A 22,906-nucleotide genomic window follows, 5' to 3' on the forward strand; every position below is an offset into this window, starting at 1 on the left:
GCTTTCAGAACTAAGAGTAATGGGGTCGTAACTTGGAATTGGCTTTGACATTTGTCAAGGACATCAACTATAAAACAAAAAAATTTAGGATCAATGTGGCTCTTGATTCCTTGAAACAATTTCAGCAAAATAATATTCTTTTGAAATGAAATCAATGATACAAACTACCAATGCAAATATAATGTTACTACTTCGTAACCCCAAAGAAAAGGTCTTAATTGATTTTGGAGATAGCTGGTCAACTTTACAGAATGGCACAAACTAATTATGGTCTTTTGGTAAATACTTATCTCTTGTCATCCCAGGCTCTGCATTCAATTCTCGCTAGCATGTCTACATAAATTGGTTTTGATCAAAATGGCAACTTTCTAATTACGTTTCAGACTATTTTTAATTAACAAGGTTATGAAGTTCAGAATCTATCATCATGCCGTATGGTAAGGATTTTTAATCACTCTTTTCTCGGACTATATCAACAAGATACTGATTCAAGTTTTGGCCAAATATTTTGGTAGAAAATGACTTTTCAACATGTCGTCGGGCTTCTCTTCTCATATTCAGTGCCAGCTGTGGCTCCCCAATCAATTTACTCATAGCCAAAGAGAAAGCTTCTGGATTAGGGTCACAGAGGAACCCAGTTATTCCATCCTTGATGGTCTCAACAGGGCCTCCACTATTACAAGCTATGACTGGCTTATGGGCTGCCATTGCCTCAAGGGGAACAATCCCAAAGTGTTCATCCTACACCAAAGTACAGTTACTTAGAAATTTAAACACATCAAAGCCACTCTTGTTCATGCATAATAGACACACACACACACACACACACACACACACACACACACACACACACACACACACTTTGGAATCCCTGGTACCTTTGGTGTGTAAAGAACGCACAGGCATTCGGAAAGAAATGCGTTCCTTTCTGATGTAGAACAAGATGTGATGAATTTGACACGACCAGACACTCCCTCTCTATCAGCCAGTGCTTTTAGCTCCTCCAAATATTCAACATTTTCTCTTAGGCGTCTATCAAAACCACCTAGAAGGAAAAAAAACAAAAAAGCAATTCATTTTATTGCATCTGCAATATATGTCTGCTTATGTATCAGGGGGCTCCTAGTGCCAGTATATCAAGAATTAGCATTAGTCAAACAAATTAGTTGCCCTCATATATAATCCAACAAATCTGGTTACCACCCCTTCCATAAGTAGTTCTTTTAAATTTTCTTGGAAGATTGCATACACGTAAAGTTATTGTAGGCAAGCTATGATAATTTACACCAGGTAACCAAATTGAGTTAATTTCAAGGGAGCGGCCAAACTTTTCAGAGTTTTACAAAAAAATGGCTGATTTTCAACAATGACAATATTGTGGCTGGACTTTTCCTCCGCCTTTTAAAATGGTGGCTGCCGTCAACTCCTCACTAACGGGACTAACAGAGATAGGGTAAAGTGGGATTTTAATTACAAAACAAAGGTCATAATTAAGCCAATTAACAACTCACACATAATTGAAACACAATAAACTGCATTTCACAAACACAATCACAAAATCAATGACAAACACAAAATAAAAAACATCTAGTAATCTAGGGTTAAAAATTACTCCTTGAAGCTCGAGAAGAATAGCGTCGCCGGGACCACCGTTAGAAACAAACTCATCGCGAATCTTAACATCTTAGATGACTTGTTGTATAAGCTGCTCATCGCCATTGAACTCGCCATTATTTTGATAAATCAGAGTGAAATTGTGCACGAAATTGATGCAAAATTAAGACAGTACCTACAGATATCGGTGAGGAGAGAGTGGTGTTAATTGTGCTAAGAATTGTTTGGGAGTTTAAGCTGGGAGTGATTTATAGAGAGAGATGCAGAAAGATTTATAAAGAGAAGGAATGATGTGGGGAAAAAGAGATAGACATGGGAGATTAACAAAATCAAATATCTGAATATGGAATTCAGCTGAGGGACCACTCTACCCCTAGCTCCGTTACTCCCGTTGGTGGGGGGGAGTTGACGGCAGCCACTGTATTAAAAGACGGAGGAAAACTCCAGCCACAATATTATCATTTTTAAAACCCAGCCACTTTTTTGTAAAACTCTCGAAAGTTTAGCCAGTGCCTTGAAATTTACTCTTAACCAAATTTGAAATGATGGCAACTAAAGCAATCATGTTCAGGTCATGCTGTCCCTAATGGAATATAGGCAAGGTGGACATTCGTTAAAATAAAATATAGTATATGCGAGACAGGGTTACTTTAAGAGTTAAAATTCTATATATATAAGGAAAAAACTTCTTAAGAGTTGCCAATTAGAATGAATACACTCTAGGCCAACAAGCTGACTTGTAGGGACTGCAAATAAAGAACAAAATGATGTAGAACAATACTTAAGCTTACGACATTGATTTATATAGTTCTAACAACCCACTGACTACACGAGATGAAGTTGAAGACAAGAAATTACCAACTCTTCTGAACCAACAATACATCTTCAGTGCTAAAAAATGAAAAATAGAGCATGTAGAGCATTGGTGTATGGCGATACCAAAACATGGAGCAAGCTTAACCTATACAGATAGCTTGATAGAACAGATCACAGATAAGATATTAAGTACAAATAAAGCCTGATTTCAACCCACAATATGTCACAAACTTGCCTGCAATGGTCAAGGTAGCATCAGCCAAATCATGACCTTGGAGAACATTTGTTTCATCCTTGCAAAGCATTGAGAATGCAGAAATAGCCAAGTCTATGTTCTTTTTCCTTTCGTATCGATTGATGGAAAGAAAATTCAACCTGAAGAAATTAGCTAGTATTATTAACTTACAATTCAAAAGGACGGGAGCACAAATTTTGCACTTCTGATATATCAATAGATCTAAGATAACAAGAAATAAAAACATTATTCTTACTTTAATGCATCAGGTTCATTAAACTGTTCCACATTTACTGCTGGATAAAGCACAGCTGGTCTAACTGATTGTGAATCAAGATGTTTGAATGTCTTCGCAAAAGTTGCCGCAGTAAAGTTGCTGTTAACCAGTATTAAATCTGCCATTCCTGTACTTTTACCAGTAATTGCATAAGAACATGTGTTTTTTTTTTTTTTTTTTGCAAATATCATATAAATAGGATAATCTCAAGGAAAATATGAAACGGCAAACAAAGTCTACTAGACCTGTTGTTACTTCTTCAATGAAGTCTATGGGCTTCCGATATACCCTCCTCAGAGAAGTTGTATGTTGAGCCAACAACAAATCAGGAAAGTGGCAATAAAATACAACCTGTATAGGCGGCAGACAATATGAGCGACTCCAAACCATGGGCATGACGGAGTTAACACTTTACAGTCATGATGGACGGGAAGTAAATAAGAGGACATGCAGGGAACTGGAAAGAAAATAAGCTACACAAACACAAAAGCATAACACTCAGCATCAGTACATATGAAGTTCCAGTTTGCAATGGTGTATAGGGCAGTGAGATGCCATGATTTCGAAAAATCTCAGTTCCAATGGGTAATATAGTTACTCTGATCACTATTGCAAACTGGTTTGCCTCCAGAACGAATTTATACTGGACAGCCTAAACTATGAAGTACAACTATCCACAATTGGCCTAATCTATTACAAACATTGATTACCAGTTTTTTTTTAAAAAAAATGTGATTTTACAATTAGCATGAATTTTAAATAAAACTGTCATTAGTCTACTAGGTATAGTCAAATGAATCAATTTTTTTTTTTAAAAAACCTTAATATCTAATATCAAATTTATAGTAAATAACGTATCATCATACTTAGAAATCACCTTTGAAGACCTTTTCAGCTTCATCAGTGGGATAACTATAGAGACCTGATCGACGAGTACAACATCAAAGGATTTCCACATAAATAACATACAGAGGGCAACAAATATACAGCGAAGATATGCACATAATGCATGAAAATGCTGGAAGAAATGTCGGGGCAGGAAAGAACCATATACTGTAACCGGAAAAGTACCTGGACAAAATTTCATATATAACCAGATGAGTAGTCAATTATTTCCGAATGTGCAATACAACCATTTGACAATCTCAATTACTCACCGGTAAGAGTCTCCTCAAAACATCGACTTTTATCATGGTGTGCAGTAAAAATATGAACATTATGCCCGTGGGATGCAAGTTGTACAGCAGCGTCAACAATTAACCTTTCTGCTCCACCTACTCGTCATATCCGGTAACATCATACTTAGGTTAGAAACAGACCTTGAGGTAAAGGAGTAACATCACAAATAAAAGAATAACTACAGAGCAGTAATATATAAATTATATAAGCAGCAATCAACTATAGACTCTCAAAAACAGACAGAGCACAGTATCATGTGGTTTTTATCTAAGAATGCCTATGTTTTCTAAGTACTAGCGTTTTACCCGAATCTACACCAAATTTCTCCATCCTCAGATCATCTATAATTACCGTAATTCAATTATCCTATCATTACAAATCATCTACCAAATTCCTCTATAAACTCCTTCACAACAGATCTCGACTTGATCAACGTGTATAGATTATCAGAATTTGTAGCCTCTCGATGAACTTCCAAGTCACAACAGTCAACATACATATCAACATCAAATATGCACAAATTTTGAAAGCAAGCAACATGATAAAGAGAATAATCTCAAATAAGCGCACATTGTAATTAAGTTATTAAATACACTAAACTCCACAAAATAATAACCAGGCTAAAATAATATTTTTTTGGATCATAATATACTAGCTGTCTAGCTCGCATAATATATTTTTATTCTTGATAAAATAATAAATTCGATAAAATAATATATTTCTTTCCGATCACGAAGCTCTTTAAGAGATGAGAGGGATTAGCAGAGTACCTATTCCCAGATCGGGATGTATGATCCCGATGTTTAACTTTAATCCCCTTCTTGTCTCCATTCAATCTGTGTGTGTTCTGTACGAGTACGATCAAAACTAGGCCTGTAAATGGATCGGATATCCGATCCGACCCGATCCGATCCGTGGTTAAATAAATGGATATGGATCCTTATTAAAAAAATCCGATCTGCTAATAATCCGATCCGATAATAATCCGGTCCGATAAAGAATGGATATGGATATGGTCAAATCCGATCTGTTAACGATCCAATCCGATTCATGCTTAATTATATTATATATTTTATATTATATTGTATTATAATATAATATATTATTATTAATATATTACATACAAAATAAAAATTTCTAAAGATACAAGACAAAACCCTAAATCATATTTTCTTATAATCGATGAGCCGCTCCTAATTCTTGACATGGCTCTCACTCTTGTTATCAGGTTAATCTAATAATCACTCTTTTTTTATGTAGAGTGAGTATAAACACATGAGCTAACTCTTCCACTTAAAATCTACTCAATCACCTGGTTCCGTATTTAAGACATATTTATCGATTTTAATCCTTATTAATAGAGGAGTAAATTATAATTTGCTTCCTCCAATGTATTAAGCAACTTATTTATTATTTTTCTATTTACTTGATAAATTCTGTGTTGAAGTTTTTATCGGAACAACCAACAAAGTTTTTATTAAATACTGATTTATTAGTTTTTTTACCTATTACGCTAAAGTTTATGAATTAATATAGCTAGAAAATATCTCTTTTTTTTTTGTATGGAAGTTAAAACATTGTTCACGGTGAAAAAATATATTTCATAATTTTTGGTGGATCGGGGCTCCGATCCGATTATCTATGATCCGAGTGGACCGGATATGGATTGACTTGTAAAATATCCGACTCCTGATCCGATCCGATCCGAATCCGATAAATTTAAATGGATTAGGATATGGATTTAGCTAGATCCGATCCAAATCCGATCCGTTTACAGGCCTAATCAAAACCCTCTTCTCATTAAACGCTTGTTAAAACCTAAAACCTCTTCCATGTCCAAACGACGTAGTTTAGTCGTCATAACAGATCAGTTTTTCTGTTGCACTTTATATTGGGGTCGTCGTCTCGTCGACAATGAAAATAAAAAATAATACCGAGAAATTGAAAACAAATAATATCATACTTTTTATATTATGAATAAATTAATTTTTATTATAAAAAGAAAAATCTTAAATTTTAAAAATTATTCTAAATTCCTTTTTCCGAATATTGATCAACGATATATTATTGATTGATTTTGCTACTATTAATATTAATAAAACTTATATATAAACATAAAACACTTTCTCTTTTTTTGAGTAATATACACATAAAACACTTAATTTTGTTATTTGAAAAAATAAAATATATAATAATAATAATAATCTATACAGCGGATCAGCGAGTATAAATTATCAAAATAACAAACACAAAAAACCTATAAATTACACCAAATTAAACGAATAATATTGAATTCGATTATTTTGAGCATATTAATTAATATATGAATGTAAAAAGTTTAGACTTGCAGAGCCTCCCGAGTTGAGCTGCAGAAACCACCGAAATCGAGGAGCTTCCGGAGCAGCAGAAGGTAACTGATATTATACACCTATACATACAATTACGCAAACATATATTATAATCGTTTGTTCTTTACACTTGTTTTGTTTTACTATGCTTACAATTAGCATAATTGTATAAAGCCCTAGGCCCTAGCTTAATGTTATCCCTTTTTATATGTCACATTTGCTTATAACAACAAGGTTGATCTTCATTCATTTAATCTGGCTTAATTTCCTCTCCGGCTCTCTGTATAATTCCAGAATGTTTCCATTAGAATCGCGAGATTTAATTGAGTTTCCTTTGTAGAATTTTTGAAATTGGGCGGTTTTTTCGGATAAGTTTTATGGAGGGAGATGTGAGTTGTGTGTCAGTGTGTAGTCCTGGTTTACGAATGAGGAGGATTGTTGTTATTAACATTTCAGAGGTTTGAGATGTCGTTGGATCATGTTTGTTATATGTTGAGCCTTTCGGTTAACTAATTGGACCGTAGTAGTGGATTGTTTCACATTATCAACATATTTAATGTATGTCAAGTGCAATGTTGCTTTTAATTAAATTGTGTCGAGTTAAGATGAAATTAGGTCTATCGAGTTGTTATGACATGCTACGACCACAACTGTTGAAAATAATGAATTGTGACGTTGTGCCATCGTTTCTATCTACTAGTGTAACAACACTTAAAATCATTCTATGACCGAGTAAAAAGTTCACACTAATACATGCGGAAACCAATATTGGCAGGTAGATCGTAGATAGCAACTACATGTAGAAGAATGGATCCACGATACATCCAGGAAACGTCCAAGTAAGCTTGTTTAATTTCTTAATTGTACCAGTTTAATGGTAAATGTAAGTCAAATCCATTTCATCCTTTACAGTTAATCACTAAAGTTCTACTACAATTTAAAACAAAGTTGATTAGTGAGAACTTTTAGGCAGTGTTTGTTTGCAAGAATTATAACTTTTCAGTTATCTAGAATATTAACTCTTTTTGAGATATATAACTGCTTGAAATAATTGTGTATGCTACTTCTAATCACTTTCTAATTCATTTCAACCCCTTTGTATGTATTATTAAATCCTTGGAAATGAACTGATAATGATTATTTAATTTTCTCAATAGACAATTCGAGAACTAAAATATAGTGTCAATTCAGAACACATAGGCAAAAAGTCCAGCAATTATTCTCATGAATCAAACATAGTGTAATGAGTTTCTGTTCTTTTAAGTGAAATATTTTGCAACTTCCAGTTGTTTCTGTATATTCTATAATATATAATAAGGGGGTTGGGGTTGATTGTATCAAATGTTTAGTGTTGGCATGTTCATATGCAGACATTTGGAGAAACAGCATGAGCTCCTGTGGGATACTTACAGATCAATGACTCATGAACTGCAGAAACTTCAGGTCCGATGATTAAGTTTACCATCTCTGCATCTGCATACACAGAGTGATTCTGAAATATTATTTATAGCGTTATTAATCCCAAGCACTGACTGAAAGGTTGCTTGATTGTTAAGGTAGAGGAAGAGATGCTGATGCGCAAGTTTTATGAAGCCATGTCAGCTCAAGGTCTGAATAAGAAGGTGCATCTATAGCTTAAAGTTGATTCCTTTTGCCAAATATTTAAAAGCTCTGATTTTATGTTTCTGTTAGGGTCATAATAGTTCAGACATAATCTGTGGACTTTAAGTTTTGTGTCTCCTTGTTATTTTATAGAAAATAAAGCTATGACCTTATTTTATTCCCAAGTAAGTTTATGTTGATCTACATAAATATACATCTTAGCTTTATGTTGGGATATTTCAGTTGTAGCTTTTTATACTCTCTTCATCATGTTGAACTTTTTTTTTTTTTTGGCAGCCTAGTTCAAAAAAAGACATTCGGTATGTATATACTCGGCGTCCTCGATCAGTGAAAGTGCCTGCTATTGTAGTGCCTTCTGAGGCATCAATGTCGGATAATCTTTCTGCTTCACCTCCTACCCCTACAACTTCTTCCTCAGATCTTCCTGCTACCCGAAGGTAAATTTACTTGTACTCAACAGTCAACACCTTATTTCTGCCTCTATGGCATATTCCTTCCCCTAATGTCATTTTCCACTGTTACTGTTTGTGTTTAGAAACTGATCTGCTGAAATTAATCAGACTTTGATCTATTACACGAGTGGTTCAGATTTAGTACTCAAATTCCTGTGGTTGGTTTTAAATTGTTCCAATTTGTATATACTGCATACCTGTATGATTTAATATACTCTTGATCTTATTTATACAGGTCTAGTAGGAAGAGGAATTGATAACACACTGGAGACAGCAAGCAAAAGCATGAAGTATCCAGACCTTCAATGCATAATTAAGTGTGTATCAGTGTATAGTTGATTGTAGTACATATAGGATGCAACTCTAAACAATCATGCAAACTAGGATCGAGGAACTGTGATAGTTCCGAGTCCAAATAACTCTGTAATTGGCTATTTACTAACTCAGCTTAATATAATCATCTTCTCCTGCTAATTATCGTTCCCTAGTGTGTGTATCTGCTTATATTACAAGTTATAATTTATGATGATCGATCAAGAAAAGAAGGCTACTGAAGCCTTGTCTTGATATTCATATTTTTATGCTGCTATCAAGTACTCTGTATTTCAAATTCCGAGACATTTTCCCCTGGATAATATAGCACTGCCCTAAGATTTCAAATAGTCGAGCCTCAACTCAGGATGCAACATGATACCATGAAATTATTTTCGCTTTTTAGTTTTACTCAGCAGTCTTTTGGTGGATCCAAGTGGGGGTGAACACGGGTTGGTTCGGTCGGGTTAGAGCAAATAACACGACCCAACCCAATTAGTTCGGTTTTCAAAAATTCAACCCGTTAATCCAAAAATATATGTCTAACCCAATCTTACCCTTTTTATATTGGGTTGGGTTGGTTCGGGTTAGTTTGGGTCAAAATTTTATATTATCATGTCAAAATTTTAGAGATTGGTCAAAATTTATATTATCATTTCATATTTATATTTCCCAGATCAATCTAATTCCACGTATTATGGTCATATTACTTAGCAAAACAAACTAAAATACTTGAAATACAATCAAATGAGACTGTAAATAAGAATCTGCATGCACTATATTGTAACATCTCTATATTTAAACATAAAGATCATGCGATAGAAATTAATTTATTTGTTTTGTATATAAACGGATTGGGTTGGGTTGGTTAAGGGTTATAATATGTTAAACCCTGATCCAACCCAATTTATTCGTGTATTTCGAAAATGAGCCCATTTAATTATTGGTTTTGAACGATTCAGTTTAATCGATTCAAAAGAGGGTTGGTTTGGGTCGGGTTTCGCGGTTTGAGTCGGTTTTGTTCACCCCTAGATACAACTGGTATCTGAATAATTATAATATAGGAAATTTACCACAAACATTATAATACAATGTATAATACCGTTGAACTTCAGTTAAGTAATAATAATCGTTTAATCAATAACCTCACAGAAATAATATTTTTTCTTGATCCCAACATTATTAAATTTAAAGAATTTTTATTATATTAGTAATTAAAATATTCAAAAGCATAATTTGAATAAATTACATATTAGTAATTAAAATATTCAAAAACATTATTTATTTTATCAAACCCGTTGTTTCAAAAAATATAAAATCAAACCCGTCTTTTCATCATTAAATTATACAAAGCAACAAAAAGATATGTTAGTTAGCCAAACAAGCCCTTAGTCACCGGATCGTGGTTTCCTAGTTTCGGATCCGGCACATATACTCAGCAATTCATCTGTGGATTGGGTTTGAAAAGATGGGACCTGCGGAAGAGGCTGGGCCCAAGATTGCTCGTCTGCTCTACTTCGTCGGCGCCGGCTGTAACTAATCTCAATTACAAACCCTAATTAAGATTATTTATTTTGCTGCTTCTATTTCTAATTCAGTTATATTGATTTTTTTGTGATTGTATTCAGTTGTGTGTACGGCAGCTATCAATAAGTGGAGAGAGCTGGAGCAGAAGGCTCTCCTTAAACAACAGAAGCTCGAAAAGCCGGTGGAAAATGCTGTTGAATAAATATATTCTTGTCTAGGGTTTTGTAAGAGGCTTTTGCAATGCTCGTTGTTTGTTCCGTTGTGATTGCGATGAATGTTTGACTGTGTGATAATTGTATCGGGAAATTGGGATTACATTTTGATGCCGATAATGAAAAATATATACATTAAGCCTCGTTGTTCGTGCCTGGTTAGGTAATTGCGGGTATCCAGTGATTAAATTAGTATTAGTAGTAGTGAATAACTAATGGAATGAAGGGGAATTGTGATTGACAGCAATATTTTTTATCTATGATTAATGAGGATTTGTTTATAGTGTAATTATGCAGCCCTATGAATGCTTTAGAGTTTCTTGCTTCGGCTATGTTGTTAAAAGTAAGCATTTAGCATCTGGTAGTTCAATAAGAAGATCCTTAGAGAACCTTGGCTTGTTCTTGGTAGCCAAAAATATTGAAGAAAAGAATGTGGTCACTTGTTAGTTCACTTGAAGGTGTCTTGGTACTTCCATTTATATTGGCCTTCTTGGTACTCCAGTTATGTTGCTCTTTTATTCTACATACACTTATGTTGTGTTTGGTTTGGGTGAATGAATTTGGAAGGAATGGAATGAAATTTGAATATATTGTTGACAATTGTTTAAAAATTAGTACATTTAGGTTCGTCATTTATCTCACATACTCTTAGTACATGTAGCAAACTGTCCTTAATTCCTGAATAATGGTTTCTTAAATTTATGCTCTCAGACTTGAGTTTTAAGATCTAGGTGAGGTTTGGCAAGTTAATTTTTCGAGTTGATAAGCACAAGGTTTTGGCAATGACTGTGGAATAACATTAGAATAACTTGGGACTCTAGACTCTGGTGCATGCTCTCAGTATCGGAAATTTATATTTGCATCTCTTTTTGTTGAATTAAGATTCAAATTATCTATTGCAAGCAACTTCTTTAGCCTCATTTACTCCATTTTTCTAAAAAAATCCGGCTCTCAGCCTTACATTTCATTGGGAAATATTAATTTCATTGTCCTTCAAGCAGCTAATGGGGGATAGGGTCTTTTAGGGCTTTGCAATAGGGACACACTTGATTGCTCGACTAATTATTTGTCTGTTAATTATATAATTCCAAATCTTAGCTGTATAAAATAAATAAAATGCATGTGACACTTACCTATGTGTTATCCCTTTTATGCTTCACAAACTCGTGCTTAAATAACGTATAAGGTATTTTTCTTTGGTTCCTTGCACTTTTTTACTGCTCTTCATTTGGGGTTACTCCAATCATGCAATGGGATTTCCGACTTGGCAGCAAACTTCTCTCTGCTAGTTGAACAACACTGGTCAAACTTCCACGTGTATGTCAACTGCCAAGAGTCTAACATGAAGAGTTTGTGAATCTTTATTAATCTGTATTGTGACCTTTCTAGTTACGTTTTATTTAGCTTTACTAGAATTGAGATATGCTGTTGGTTATGTAATGTGAACCGGTATATTGATCTCTTATTTACAAAGTATTGAGTATCAAGACTAATCCTATGCCCTAGAATTGAAAGGAATAAATAGAATACTGTTTTACTTTTGTTCTGTCTTCTCATTGTTCATGGTATAATATGTAATGTTTAGTTTGTGCCCATGTTCCCTTGCAATCAGCCAATTTATGGTTTGCGACATTTGTTGATCAGGGTGGTTGTTAAAGACAAGACTAGAGCAATTATACATAGTCGATTATCTGTTAAGTAAACATGTGGTCGTAGGTTTTGCTACCAAGTTTGCCTAGTCAGGTACTTGCGGATTGTGACCCCAGCTTACTACAATTCAGACTCTTACAGCTTGTTTTGGAACCCCACTGTAGTTGCTGGTGGTTGATACTTTCAGATGATACACCGTTCTTGTTTGTCTTGAATTATTAGCTAAAACTGATTCGTCGGCACCCATTTCACCAGCTGTTCAGACGACAGATTCTTGAACATGTCTAAACCTAACTCGATTTGAGTTCCACATGTGTGTTGTTGTGTAGAATTCTGGGTTGTGTTAGTCATACTCCTAAAGTCTTGTCCATGGTCGACAAGTCGATAACAATCTGTGATGCGTATTGCTTCAGAGGAACGAGCTTAATTTAAAAGTCAAGAAAATTGTTTGTTTGTTTGTTTGTTTAAAATCTTTCAACGGGGAAAGGAACGAGCTTAATTTAAAAGTCAAGAAAATTGTTTGTTTGTTTGTTTGTTTAAAATCTTTCAACGGGGAAATGTAATATTCTATCACTTCCTGGTCTTTCTTCAGGGATATATGTGTGAAATTATCGTTTGGTGGAACTCCTGTTTGGTTTGATTAGTATTTTGTCAATTTTCGAATAAGCTTCAGTAGTAGTATATCTGTATATAGATTTACGCGCAAGAGGACTTAACAAAGTACAAAACATCTGGATACAAAGATGCGCTGGAAACAGACGTTTGGCGCATTTGCGTTACTAGATTATCTAGATTCGCGCGTATCTGCGGTCACTTACTTTGTAGAATTACGATAATAATTCTAAATAAAATTTCTTGTTACATAGTTCCCTCATTTCAAAATAATAACCGTTTCGATTTTTTACATATAATTTGATGTGTAAAAAAAATATTTTTGCATATTATTTTTTAGTTTTTTTTGAATAAAAATATAGATTTTAAATTTGTATCCGGGTGAAGAATTTTGAAAATTGATGTATTGCAATATGATTTTTTTTTATACATCAAATTATGTGCAGGAGTTAAAATAGATTATTATTTTATAACGAAGGAAGTACATAATTGTTTTAGCTATTTTATCAAGTCACGGGGTTCCGAATTACTTTATAAAATTTTGGTGAGAAAAGGATATATTTCTGTTTATCTTAACGAACATACTAAAGATTTAAATGACATGTATTTTGGGTAAAAAGAACTTCGAGCAGTTGAAAAACAAGAAGATTCTGAAACACTAGTCGTGTGTGTGAATTTTATGTAACTCATGGTCGTCCGCACGTTTAACCAAAGTGAAGAGAAGAACATGGACAAGCCAGCAACAACAATTTTCTTTCAATTATTGTGAAACAGAAAAAGTAAAATAAACATGTAACTCTCTTGACAACAAAAGAATGACATGCACATCGGTGATCCGGATTCCAGAAAGTTGTTTCACAGATGTAACCGAAAGAAAACATGGAAAACACTAATTTAAAAATAAATATTATGTAACAAACTATGGTAGATACGGGTTATTACGCCCATGGTATTATTATTTCCTTCTCCGAAGAACCCATATTATTTTTCTCTACGATTGCCAACTTTTTTTCTTTTTTTTTTGTTTATATGACTTATTGCTGTGTTCCTAGATATTTTTGATATGAACAAGAGTCGAATCATGACTTGGGACAAAAGAAGATAATGTTTTAATTATTGCACTACTCAATCGTGCTCTTTATAATTGCTAATTTATATACTTGAGTTTTGTATAAAATTATGCACCATTAATCAATTTTTCCTATCGGATGGTCCAGATAAACTTTTATAACAGAATTAATTTTGGATTGTAACTAGCACAATTTCACATCATTGTTATCATATATTTGAATTTATATCATTATTTCTGAAAATGAAATAAAAAAATATGCGTTTATGTCGAATCTCACACCCGTTCTAACTAGTTAAATGTGATGTCGGATATGAATTTTTACTATAGACGAAATCTTATACAATCAACATTTTTTAAAACATATACAAGTTAAAATCGAATTTGTGAAAAATATATAGTATTGTTTTCTATTTGGACATTCATGTAAAGATATTTAAATAATATTATAATTCGTAGTAAAAAATATTAAGTATTGCAATTTTATTATTCAAATTTAGAATCTTGAGAGCTCGTGGTAAAAATAAGCTATCTTTGTTACTTTACTTCCGTATTTGATAACCTTCCGATCATATAATTAACTGTTTATTTAGTCTATTTAGTGTGTGCTCATAAACACATATTAACAACTAAAATTTATATAGTTAATTCATTTTGGTTGATGTGTTTGTGTATATGTTGGAATCCACCATCGTTAAAAAATGCTATAAATCAATTAAAATGAATTAAATATATTAAAAAATTTAGTAGATTAATATGTGTGAATGAGCACGCTGCGCAAAACCGTATAATTAAATCAACAAATACTAGTTGATGTCTTAAAGAAGCAAATACTACCTGATATCCTGTGTGCGAATATAACAATGATTAGCATTTAGGGGCAAAGTCATAAGATCTAGCTTAATCATTTAATCTAAAAGATCATTAATTAAATATAAGTATATAACCATTTATCACAATGCACAAAAAAGTCAGAAAACACAATAGCAAGTACGCACAAAAATTTTAGGACCAGTCAACTTTAGACAATTCTATCCAGTTCCATGTAAATTTACGATTCTACCCTTCCAACAACAAATTGATCTATACAAAGTTAGAAACACCTGCCGTGTACACGTATACACCTAACTGACCTCTTCCTCATCGCTCAATCTCCAACAATAAATTATTTTATATAACTTTTTCAAATCAATCTTAATTTTAAATAAAAATAATAGTATATATTCTCTGTGTTCTCTCATCATTTTGAATACCAGTTATTTCAAAACTAAAATTCAAGTCTAATAATTATAATAAATTAACTTTTTAAAACATACATACATTTCGAAAAAAATTGATAATATATATTATTAAATAACTAATAAAAATTATTTTAAAAAATTATCATTATAATTAATTAAATTGATTAAAAGTAAATTTAAATAGAGGAATTATATGATTATAAATTTTATATCATTAACAATTCATAATTTGTAATAACCATCTGTTTTATAATCTATTTTATATTTAATTTATATATCTTTTAAGATATTTAAAATTATAATAATATAATCTATATTTATATTTTGTTGAGAAATTTGTAATTTAAATTTTTAACTAAGAAAAGTAACATATAATCCTAAATTTTATATTTCTTAAAATATATAAAGATAATATAGTGTTAGAAATTCGAAGTATAGTCACTAACTTAGTAGCTTGATTAATTTAATTACCTGAATTAAATGATGCATTCGAGTTTATTTAGGATGGAGGAACTATAAATATTCAGCTCCGAACTCACATGAATTTAATTATTTATTCACTCAACACCTTTCTCTCTCTCTAGAAAAAATTGGGATCACTTTCTTTACACACTCGTTCTCTCTCTAGAACAAACAACATGTCGATTTCTTCGTCGAAAAAATCCTTCCTCTCGCGCCGGTCGTTCTCGTTGACGATCTCCAAATCGCTGCGCGAATTCAGGTTCTCGCAGCCGGTGCATAGCAGCAATGATCGCCGCGACGACGATCGCCGGACCGGCGCCGATCTGCCGGAAAGTTCGGATCTTGAGGCGGCGAGTGGAGTTTCCTGGTCGACAATGTTGCCGGAGCTGCTCGGAGAGATTATTCGGCGGTTGGAAGATAGCGAGGATCGCTGGCCGCAACGACGGAACGTCGTCGTTTTTGGTTGCGTTTGTAAGAGGTGGAGAGAGGTTACGAAGGATATTGTTACGACGCCCTTTCAAAGTGGCAAGATTACTTTCCCTTCTTGTCTTAAGCAGGTAGAAATTTATTTAATTATTTGATTTTATTAGATTTATCTGATATCAGATCTGTAATTTAAGTATGTTTATTGAATAATTAGATTCTGATTTGATGAGTCTGCAGTTTTGTCTAGTGTGTGTCTATATAATTGTGTATAGTTTGTGTTGTATTGAGTGTGAAATTGGATATATCCCGAAAAGAAAATGTGAGGTTAATTCATGGTTTTGAGTACTTGATGCGGAAAATTTGGTTGACCTACCTTTCACAGTTTTAAGCAAGTCTTTTATCTATATGATTATGTTCTTAATATTATCGTGTTTGTGATAGAGGATACTTCAGTGCATGTTACCAGTTCAAATGAAGGGTAAGATTCATGAATCCAGTACTGTTGATTTGAAGTTACATGAGACGGTGTTTGTTTAGATGGCTTAAGTTATTGTATCACAGAATGAATTTAGTAATTTTCCACAATTTTACATAACCTCTAGCCTTGTGGGAAATACGGTTTTAATCAAAGTGTATTAGTAGTTAAGCATTAAAGCATTGCGCATTAACAAAATTTTGTTGTGTTCATGGAATTGAATTGTTTAATTTTATGGACTTGCAATTCTGGTTTGAAGATATATCCAGTATTTTACAGACTGTTTATTGTAGGTGTTTAAGATATGTTTCACTGTAGAAATTGCAACAGAATGGTAAAATTGGACAGTATAAAGAGATAAATGTGAACTTGATAGCTGAGAACTAAATGTGGAATGGTCTATTTACTCTTTAGAGTTTACGTGAGTCATATTTAAATTTCTCAGCCAAGCAGTATTACTGAATTGTTTTTTTTTTTTATTGTCTTGATCTGGATACAATATGTTCTTTTAAATTGTTGGTTTTATGTTTAGTTTTTGTTGAACTGTTTTTTGAGTTATTTGTTATTCTTTGTTGCAGCCTGCTCCCCGTGAACTTCCACTTCAATGTCTAATAAAAAGAAACAAGAAGAATGGAATATTTTACCTTTCACTTGCCCTTACACCTTGTAAGTCTCTTCGGTTGAAATTTCCCAGTTTTTCATTCATGGCAGCAACAGTCCTGGTTTTTGTCTTAATAAGTATTTACCTTGCATTGGTGCCATCTGCGTCTCTTCTGCTGAATCTGTTGTAACCATTATTTTCTTATGCCTCATTTTGCAGCATTTACAGATAAGGGTAAGTTTCTATTGGCAGCACGTAGGTACAGGCATGGAGCTAACACCGAGTACATAATATCTCTTGATGCTGATGACCTATCCCAAGGAAGCAATGCATATGTTGGTAAATTAAGGTGAGGCTTTTCGCTACTAGTGGTACTTGGAAGATAGTCCTATATCATCTATAAAACCTTTTACACGTTATATTTTATGGCACTTTTCTTGGTAATGTTATCGTTTACGAAACATTGTTCACTACTTTATTCGTAAGTTCCTTTTCAATTTACTATCGATTCATTATTCCAAATTTTGCACCAAATTTTGGTGTAAAGATAGTCTGGTGTCCGAGTCTAAGGATCTTAAGCTTTTGAGGTGCTGCTGTCATTCGCTGAATGATGTGTCTAATACAGGATCATACTGGGTCTTAGATCATTGTACAGAGTATTAGTGGTGCTAGTACATAAGAATATATATATCATCGTAGGAAAGAGTGTCTTGTGGGAAAATAATATCTAAGCTGATGCTGATGTTTATTTTGTGACTGATGCAGTTCGGATTTCCTTGGAACCAACTTTACTATCTATGATAGCAAGCCTCCTCACAGTGGTGCAAAGCCATCGAGCAGCAGAGGTGGCCGTCGTTTTGCAAGTAAGCAAATAAGTCCCCAAGTTCCTGCAGGGAATTTTGAAGTCGGCCAGATCTCGTACAAGTTCAATTTATTGAAATCAAGAGGACCTAGGAGGATGATATGTTCACTCAAATGCCCTTGTTCAGATGGAACTGCAGCTCACAGACCTGAGGATGATTTCAGAATAAAGGCGCCCGATTCTGCTGCTTTTGGACAAACAGCTTTAAGAAATAAAGCTCCAAGGTGGCATGAACACTTGCAATGCTGGTGCTTAAATTTTCATGGTCGGGTTACAGTTGCATCTGTGAAGAACTTTCAACTAGTTGCAACATTAGATCAAAGCCAGCCAGGAGGGAAAGGTGATGAGGAAACAGTGCTCTTGCAATTCGGGAAGGTAGGGGATGATACTTTTACGATGGATTACAGGCAGCCATTGTCAGCATTTCAGGCATTTGCCATCTGTCTAACCAGTTTCGGCACAAAACTGGCATGCGAATAACTCATTTCCTCCTGTATGTAACTGTTGATCACTAATTATGACAAGCTTGTGTTGTTGCAGAAACACTTTGTTTATTTTGTTAGATGAACTCCGCACTTTTGGGTTGTGTTGTTTTGCCTGATGAAATGTGTATATATCATACCGGGATAAATGCTTTGTTTGAACATAGATTGCAGCTTACATTTGAAATTGTGCCTTTAGACCTAGATGTTGGAGAGCACTATACACCAGTATTTGTTTCCTGAATGAGAAAGAACATCAGGGATGTAAGAAAGAGATTTGTTTTCTACCAGGAACAACAGAGTTTGCAGTAAACAATTGGTTAAAAAAAATAAAGAATGATTAGCGCGCCTGAAGACCATTCAACAGTGTATTCTTTCCGGCCATATAAACTTAACGTTGGGATATCAACAGTGTATTCTTTCCGACCATATAAACTTAACGTTGGGATATCAGAATCAGAATCAGTATAACAAGTCAAGCAAGGCCGAGTCCCATTCATTTTTAATGCTTTCAAGGTTTGACCCTCCAGTGAGAGACTTTTGCTCGTGATAGCAACCTTGGAATTATTAGCTCCAAGACCAAGTAAAGCCTTTATTTTGTCTTGCAAATTTGTAAGGCCTCAACTCATCAATGCAAACTTTAGTTTCTGGTTCAAAATTATTAGCTCCAAGACCAAGTAAAGCCATTATTTTGTCTTAAAAATTTGAAAGGCCTCAACTCATCAATGCAACTTTGGTTTTTGGTTGTCATCTCCTGTGGGTTTTATATGTATTAATCCATTTCCCCATCTCACCAATTTCCCTGCGGAAAAATTATCAATTTCATAGTGCATAATATTTGAAAATAATAGTCCTTTTTCCTGTCAAATGAGGGTCGTCTCTCTAGCACTTGATAAACCACCATAGATTTACATGATTAACTGGGGGCAAGGGCCTCAGGGATAAGCTTGTGAATACTGCTCATCATTATTACACACACATGCAGAGTATAAATTATAATTCCTACAAACCACTAAAGAAAAAACATATAAAACAGACCATAAGGTGCCATAGATTCTCCAACAAACATTATCCAAATTTATCATAGGTGAAAACCAGATTCACTTCGCACAAGTAAAACCAGGTTCATAGTCAGTACTACCTATCGACAAAGGTATCAGACACAAGAGTACTTAAAAACTCGGGGAAAACATAAGTTTGTAAATTCCACCACTTCTTAAGACCTCCAAAGACTTAGAATTGCCACAAAGGCAATCCATTCCAGCTTATTGTCTGATTTATTTCTTTCCTCGCAGTTTTGCACCAAGGGCCCTCTCCAGCTTACTGATTATCTGCTGGTTTGGTATAGCTTTTCCAGATTCATACTCCTGAATAACTTGGGGTTTTTCATTTATAATCTGCAGAGCACAAAGGACAAACTTATAGTTAACTTTATTTCTATGCAATACTGAAAAAAATCATTTACATGCTAGCGCAAGCACTGCTTTTGCATGGAGTAGCAACCATATCATTATTAATTACACATTCTGGAGAACGTAAGGGGGAATACCTGGGCAAGCTGAGCCTGGGTGAGCTTCTTTTCGTTCCGAGCATGCATAATGGCTTTCTTCAATTCAGTCGGTACCTTTTCATCTGAGTATCTCAAACAATTAGATGAATACTAAGGCAATAACAGAAGAAACTGCTGCATATATACAGTAACATAGACAAGCTAGAATCCAACTAATACAACTGATTCGACCTAACAGCTTCAACAGCTTGTTTGTGAAGTTCGTATATGGCATTGTTTGACAGAAGGACAACAAATGGAATAGAAGAAAGGAGAACACAAAATAATTCACATCAACATATAGAGGGGAAGATAGGACATCTGGAAATATGGAATCTGATTTCAGAAATGATCAATTTGTCAAAATGGTACTTCAAATTTTTTATTTTAATTTTTGAAAGAAGTTTCTGACAATGCTTTTGTAGACATATAAAGAAAGTCGAACTTTTTAACACATATAGCATTTCCGAAAAGAAGGAAGCCAACTTGCATTGCTCAATGAATCACAATTAAACCTATAATATGAAACTAAACCACTTTTGAGTAAGAAAACATCTAGCCATACTCTTCTTCAAGGGATTTGTGACTAACCCAGAAGGCCAAATGAAAAGAGCACAATAGAAAAGAAACAATCAAGCAAACTATTTTTAGAGCTAAGAGATAGGACATTGTCTATAAAAATTTCTACTACTTACGAGCTAGGTTTTCAGTGTCTTCATCCAGCTTCCTGGTGTTCAGAGATGTACCACTGGAGGCAGCCTTATTTGACCCAGCAGTTGCTGCAATATCAAGAAAATCACGTCTTACACCGAAAATCAAACAATTCAAACCTAGGCAAATAACAACGTACCACAACCAATAGAGTCGAAAGCAAAATTTACAATAAACCAGGTTCACCAAGAACTAAATATGTGACCTATAAATAAGATGATCAATCTTAATCATGCGCATTCTTTCATCAAAAGTAAGGACAAAATTCACATATGTCTTGTTGTAACAGCTGATAAATCACTTCTTATTTACTTGTTTGCCCTAAAAATAACCCACAAATTACAGAGCGTAAGCCCAGATAAGATAGACAGCAACCAAACACCGATGTACATAAAATCATTGGTCCCCTCATCGAGGCAAGTAAACTTGAAAGGAATAACATAAACAATTCAGCTATATATCACTCGGTTCTTACCAGCCCTAATCGATTTTATTTTTTAGCTAAAAAAAAAGTTTCAGCCGACAAAAGAAGCAAAAGGGAACAATTAATAATTAAAAACAGATTATCTATATTTATGTTTTACAAAAATCCTTATAATCAATTATGAAATACAAAGAATCAGATCAACGATGTCAATCAAAACAACACATATGAGAAAAAAAACATATAAATCAAATCGTATTGAACAGATCTAAACTATAAATCAAAACCCTGAAACGGGGGAGGGGACAGAGAGAGAGGGCGGGGGAGAGAGGGAGAGAGAGAGAGAGAGAGAGAGAGACCTTTCTTGACGGTTTCAATCTCGGCGCCGGCACGACGAGCGGCGTTGACGGCTTTTTCATCTTTACGAGCGGCGGCGGTGGGAGCTTTCTTGCGGATAACAACGGGTTCCCAATCTTGAACAATCCCTGACATCTCTCTCTTCTCTCTTTTTCTCTCTCGATGATAAAATTATGAAATATTGTTCGTGTATATCCAAATATCTGCTTTTGCTGGAGGTTTTAAATACCACTAGTAATTCATTAAAGTTAAGAATATATACTCCAATAATTCATACGGATAGACATAAGTACACGGGTTCTTTTCAACAAATTCCAAAGTCGTAGAAATTACTTTTAAAAATAAAATATAATTTTATTTACAACTTCAAATCAACAGTAAATCATAATGTTGCTGGTCGTATTTTAAAGAATTAAGTTCGACCGTATATAAATAAATAAATATTTATATGTTAAATAATTATCTAAAAAGTAAGCAGAAAGTCTGACCGCGATGGTCCAACCGCTTTTAAGTCATTTTTTATTTTAAGTCAGTTTTAAAATTAGAAATGAGTCATAAACTGACTTAAAATTTAAAATTAGTTTGAGATGTTTTTTGTTTTGAAAAAAAGTTTGAGGTGTTTTTTCTTAGTAACTTAAATTTTTTAAACCATTTTTCTATCAAAATTACTGATAAGACATAAGTTATTCACAGTCACTTTTATTTTTATTATTATATTCTCAATAATTTATAGTTATAAGTAGTAAACTCAAACAAACGAGCTTATAATAACACAATCGTATGGACGGCTTCTTAGGAAAAAAGACATTATATATTAAATATAATATGTACTAAATATTCTTTCTATTCTATCACCCATTTTTGTCAAATTCGATTAATATAATTATTAAAAAAGATAGTACGATATATAACACTAGGAGATGGTGTGCATAATTTAAGAGAAATATTTTGAAGTCATTCATCCGTCATGCTAATTTTATATAATTTTTTTCACTATTTGACATGTATTTTAATATTTTTATAAAATATACTTTATAAATAATTCTTGTTTTAACAAAATTTAAATATTAAATTTATATTAAAGAAAACTTTAAAGATAAACTTTAAAATTAAACTTTTATTCAGAATAATTTTTTTAAATAATATATTAAACTATATTTAACAAGAATATTAAAATACGAGTCGAGTACCGTCCCAGTGTAAACAATTGAAAGGACGGAAGGAGTATTCAAGATATGAGAATTTTTTTTATAGACATTCATGAAGAAGGAAAAAGAAAGAAAATGAATAAAACTATGACTATGAATATGAAAAAGCTGCATATTATTATTATTATTATTATTATTATTATTATTATTATTATTATTATTATTATTGTAGGAGCGGTGTG

General features: G+C 33.4%; 4 protein-coding genes across 5 annotated transcripts; 2 read left to right on the forward strand and 2 right to left on the reverse strand.

Annotated features, from left to right (window-relative positions):
* Positions 1-119: 119 nt before the first annotated feature.
* Positions 120-5,038, reverse strand: LOC108219428 (uncharacterized). The gene is made up of 8 exons (XM_017392881.2): positions 4,892-5,038; positions 4,100-4,216; positions 3,820-4,013; positions 3,188-3,293; positions 2,922-3,069; positions 2,666-2,805; positions 879-1,045; positions 120-741 (listed from the first exon to the last, which is right to left on the reverse strand). The coding sequence occupies exons 1-8, from the start codon at positions 4,950-4,952 to the stop codon at positions 448-450; spliced, it is 1,227 nt and encodes a 408-aa protein (XP_017248370.1). The 5' UTR covers positions 4,953-5,038; the 3' UTR covers positions 120-447.
* A 1,355-nt stretch (positions 5,039-6,393) lies between these two features.
* On the forward strand, positions 6,394-9,018 carry LOC108216850 (uncharacterized). 2 transcript variants are annotated; one of them, XM_017389706.2, is made up of 6 exons: positions 6,394-6,531; positions 7,245-7,308; positions 7,840-7,912; positions 8,026-8,091; positions 8,369-8,529; positions 8,780-9,018. In XM_017389706.2, the coding sequence occupies exons 2-6, from the start codon at positions 7,277-7,279 to the stop codon at positions 8,799-8,801; spliced, it is 354 nt and encodes a 117-aa protein (XP_017245195.1). In that variant the 5' UTR covers positions 6,394-6,531; positions 7,245-7,276; the 3' UTR covers positions 8,802-9,018. The 2 variants fall into 2 exon arrangements, with proteins under 2 accessions (XP_017245195.1, XP_063947478.1); XM_064091408.1 differs by having other exon boundaries at positions 6,439-6,531; positions 7,252-7,308.
* A 6,686-nt stretch (positions 9,019-15,704) lies between these two features.
* Positions 15,705-18,637, forward strand: LOC108218820 (tubby-like F-box protein 7). The gene is made up of 4 exons (XM_017391939.2): positions 15,705-16,186; positions 17,109-17,196; positions 17,351-17,480; positions 17,897-18,637. The coding sequence occupies exons 1-4, from the start codon at positions 15,806-15,808 to the stop codon at positions 18,471-18,473; spliced, it is 1,176 nt and encodes a 391-aa protein (XP_017247428.1). The 5' UTR covers positions 15,705-15,805; the 3' UTR covers positions 18,474-18,637.
* Positions 18,638-19,488: 851 nt separating this feature from the next.
* Positions 19,489-21,786, reverse strand: LOC108218821 (multiprotein-bridging factor 1b). Its single transcript, XM_017391940.2, has 4 exons — positions 21,519-21,786; positions 20,720-20,803; positions 20,025-20,107; positions 19,489-19,872 (listed from the first exon to the last, which is right to left on the reverse strand). The coding sequence occupies exons 1-4, from the start codon at positions 21,649-21,651 to the stop codon at positions 19,753-19,755; spliced, it is 420 nt and encodes a 139-aa protein (XP_017247429.1). The 5' UTR covers positions 21,652-21,786; the 3' UTR covers positions 19,489-19,752.
* Between the last annotated feature and the right edge of the window lie 1,120 nt (positions 21,787-22,906).

This window comes from Daucus carota, chromosome 4, assembly GCF_001625215.2.
Source record: "Daucus carota subsp. sativus chromosome 4, DH1 v3.0, whole genome shotgun sequence".
NCBI classification, from domain to species: domain Eukaryota; kingdom Viridiplantae; phylum Streptophyta; class Magnoliopsida; order Apiales; family Apiaceae; genus Daucus; species Daucus carota.

Bases quoted from the DNA above. Each gene is read 5' to 3' on its own strand.
- LOC108218821 (XM_017391940.2), bottom strand. From the start codon at position 21,651: ATGTCAGGGATTGTTCAAGATTGGGAACCCGTTGTTATCCGCAAGAAA. The intron at 20,804-21,518 runs GTCTCTCTCTCT...TTGATATTGCAG, and splicing joins GATTGAAACCGTCAAGAAAG to CAACTGCTGGGTCAAATAAG. The intron at 20,108-20,719 runs GTAAGTAGTAGA...TGAGATACTCAG, and splicing joins AGACACTGAAAACCTAGCTC to ATGAAAAGGTACCGACTGAA.
- LOC108218820 (XM_017391939.2), top strand. From the start codon at position 15,806: ATGTCGATTTCTTCGTCGAAAAAATCCTTCCTCTCGCGCCGGTCGTTC. The intron at 16,187-17,108 runs GTAGAAATTTAT...TCTTTGTTGCAG, and splicing joins TCCCTTCTTGTCTTAAGCAG to CCTGCTCCCCGTGAACTTCC. The intron at 17,481-17,896 runs GTGAGGCTTTTC...TGACTGATGCAG, and splicing joins GCATATGTTGGTAAATTAAG to TTCGGATTTCCTTGGAACCA.
- LOC108219428 (XM_017392881.2), bottom strand. From the start codon at position 4,952: ATGGAGACAAGAAGGGGATTAAAGTTAAACATCGGGATCATACATCCC. The intron at 4,014-4,099 runs GTGAGTAATTGA...AATTTTGTCCAG, and splicing joins TTTTGAGGAGACTCTTACCG to GTACTTTTCCGGTTACAGTA. The intron at 2,806-2,921 runs GTAAGAATAATG...TAATTTCTTCAG, and splicing joins AATGAACCTGATGCATTAAA to GTTGAATTTTCTTTCCATCA.
- LOC108216850 (XM_017389706.2), top strand. From the start codon at position 7,277: ATGGATCCACGATACATCCAGGAAACGTCCAA. The intron at 8,092-8,368 runs GTGCATCTATAG...TTTTTTTGGCAG, and splicing joins CTCAAGGTCTGAATAAGAAG to CCTAGTTCAAAAAAAGACAT. The intron at 8,530-8,779 runs GTAAATTTACTT...TTATTTATACAG, and splicing joins GATCTTCCTGCTACCCGAAG to GTCTAGTAGGAAGAGGAATT.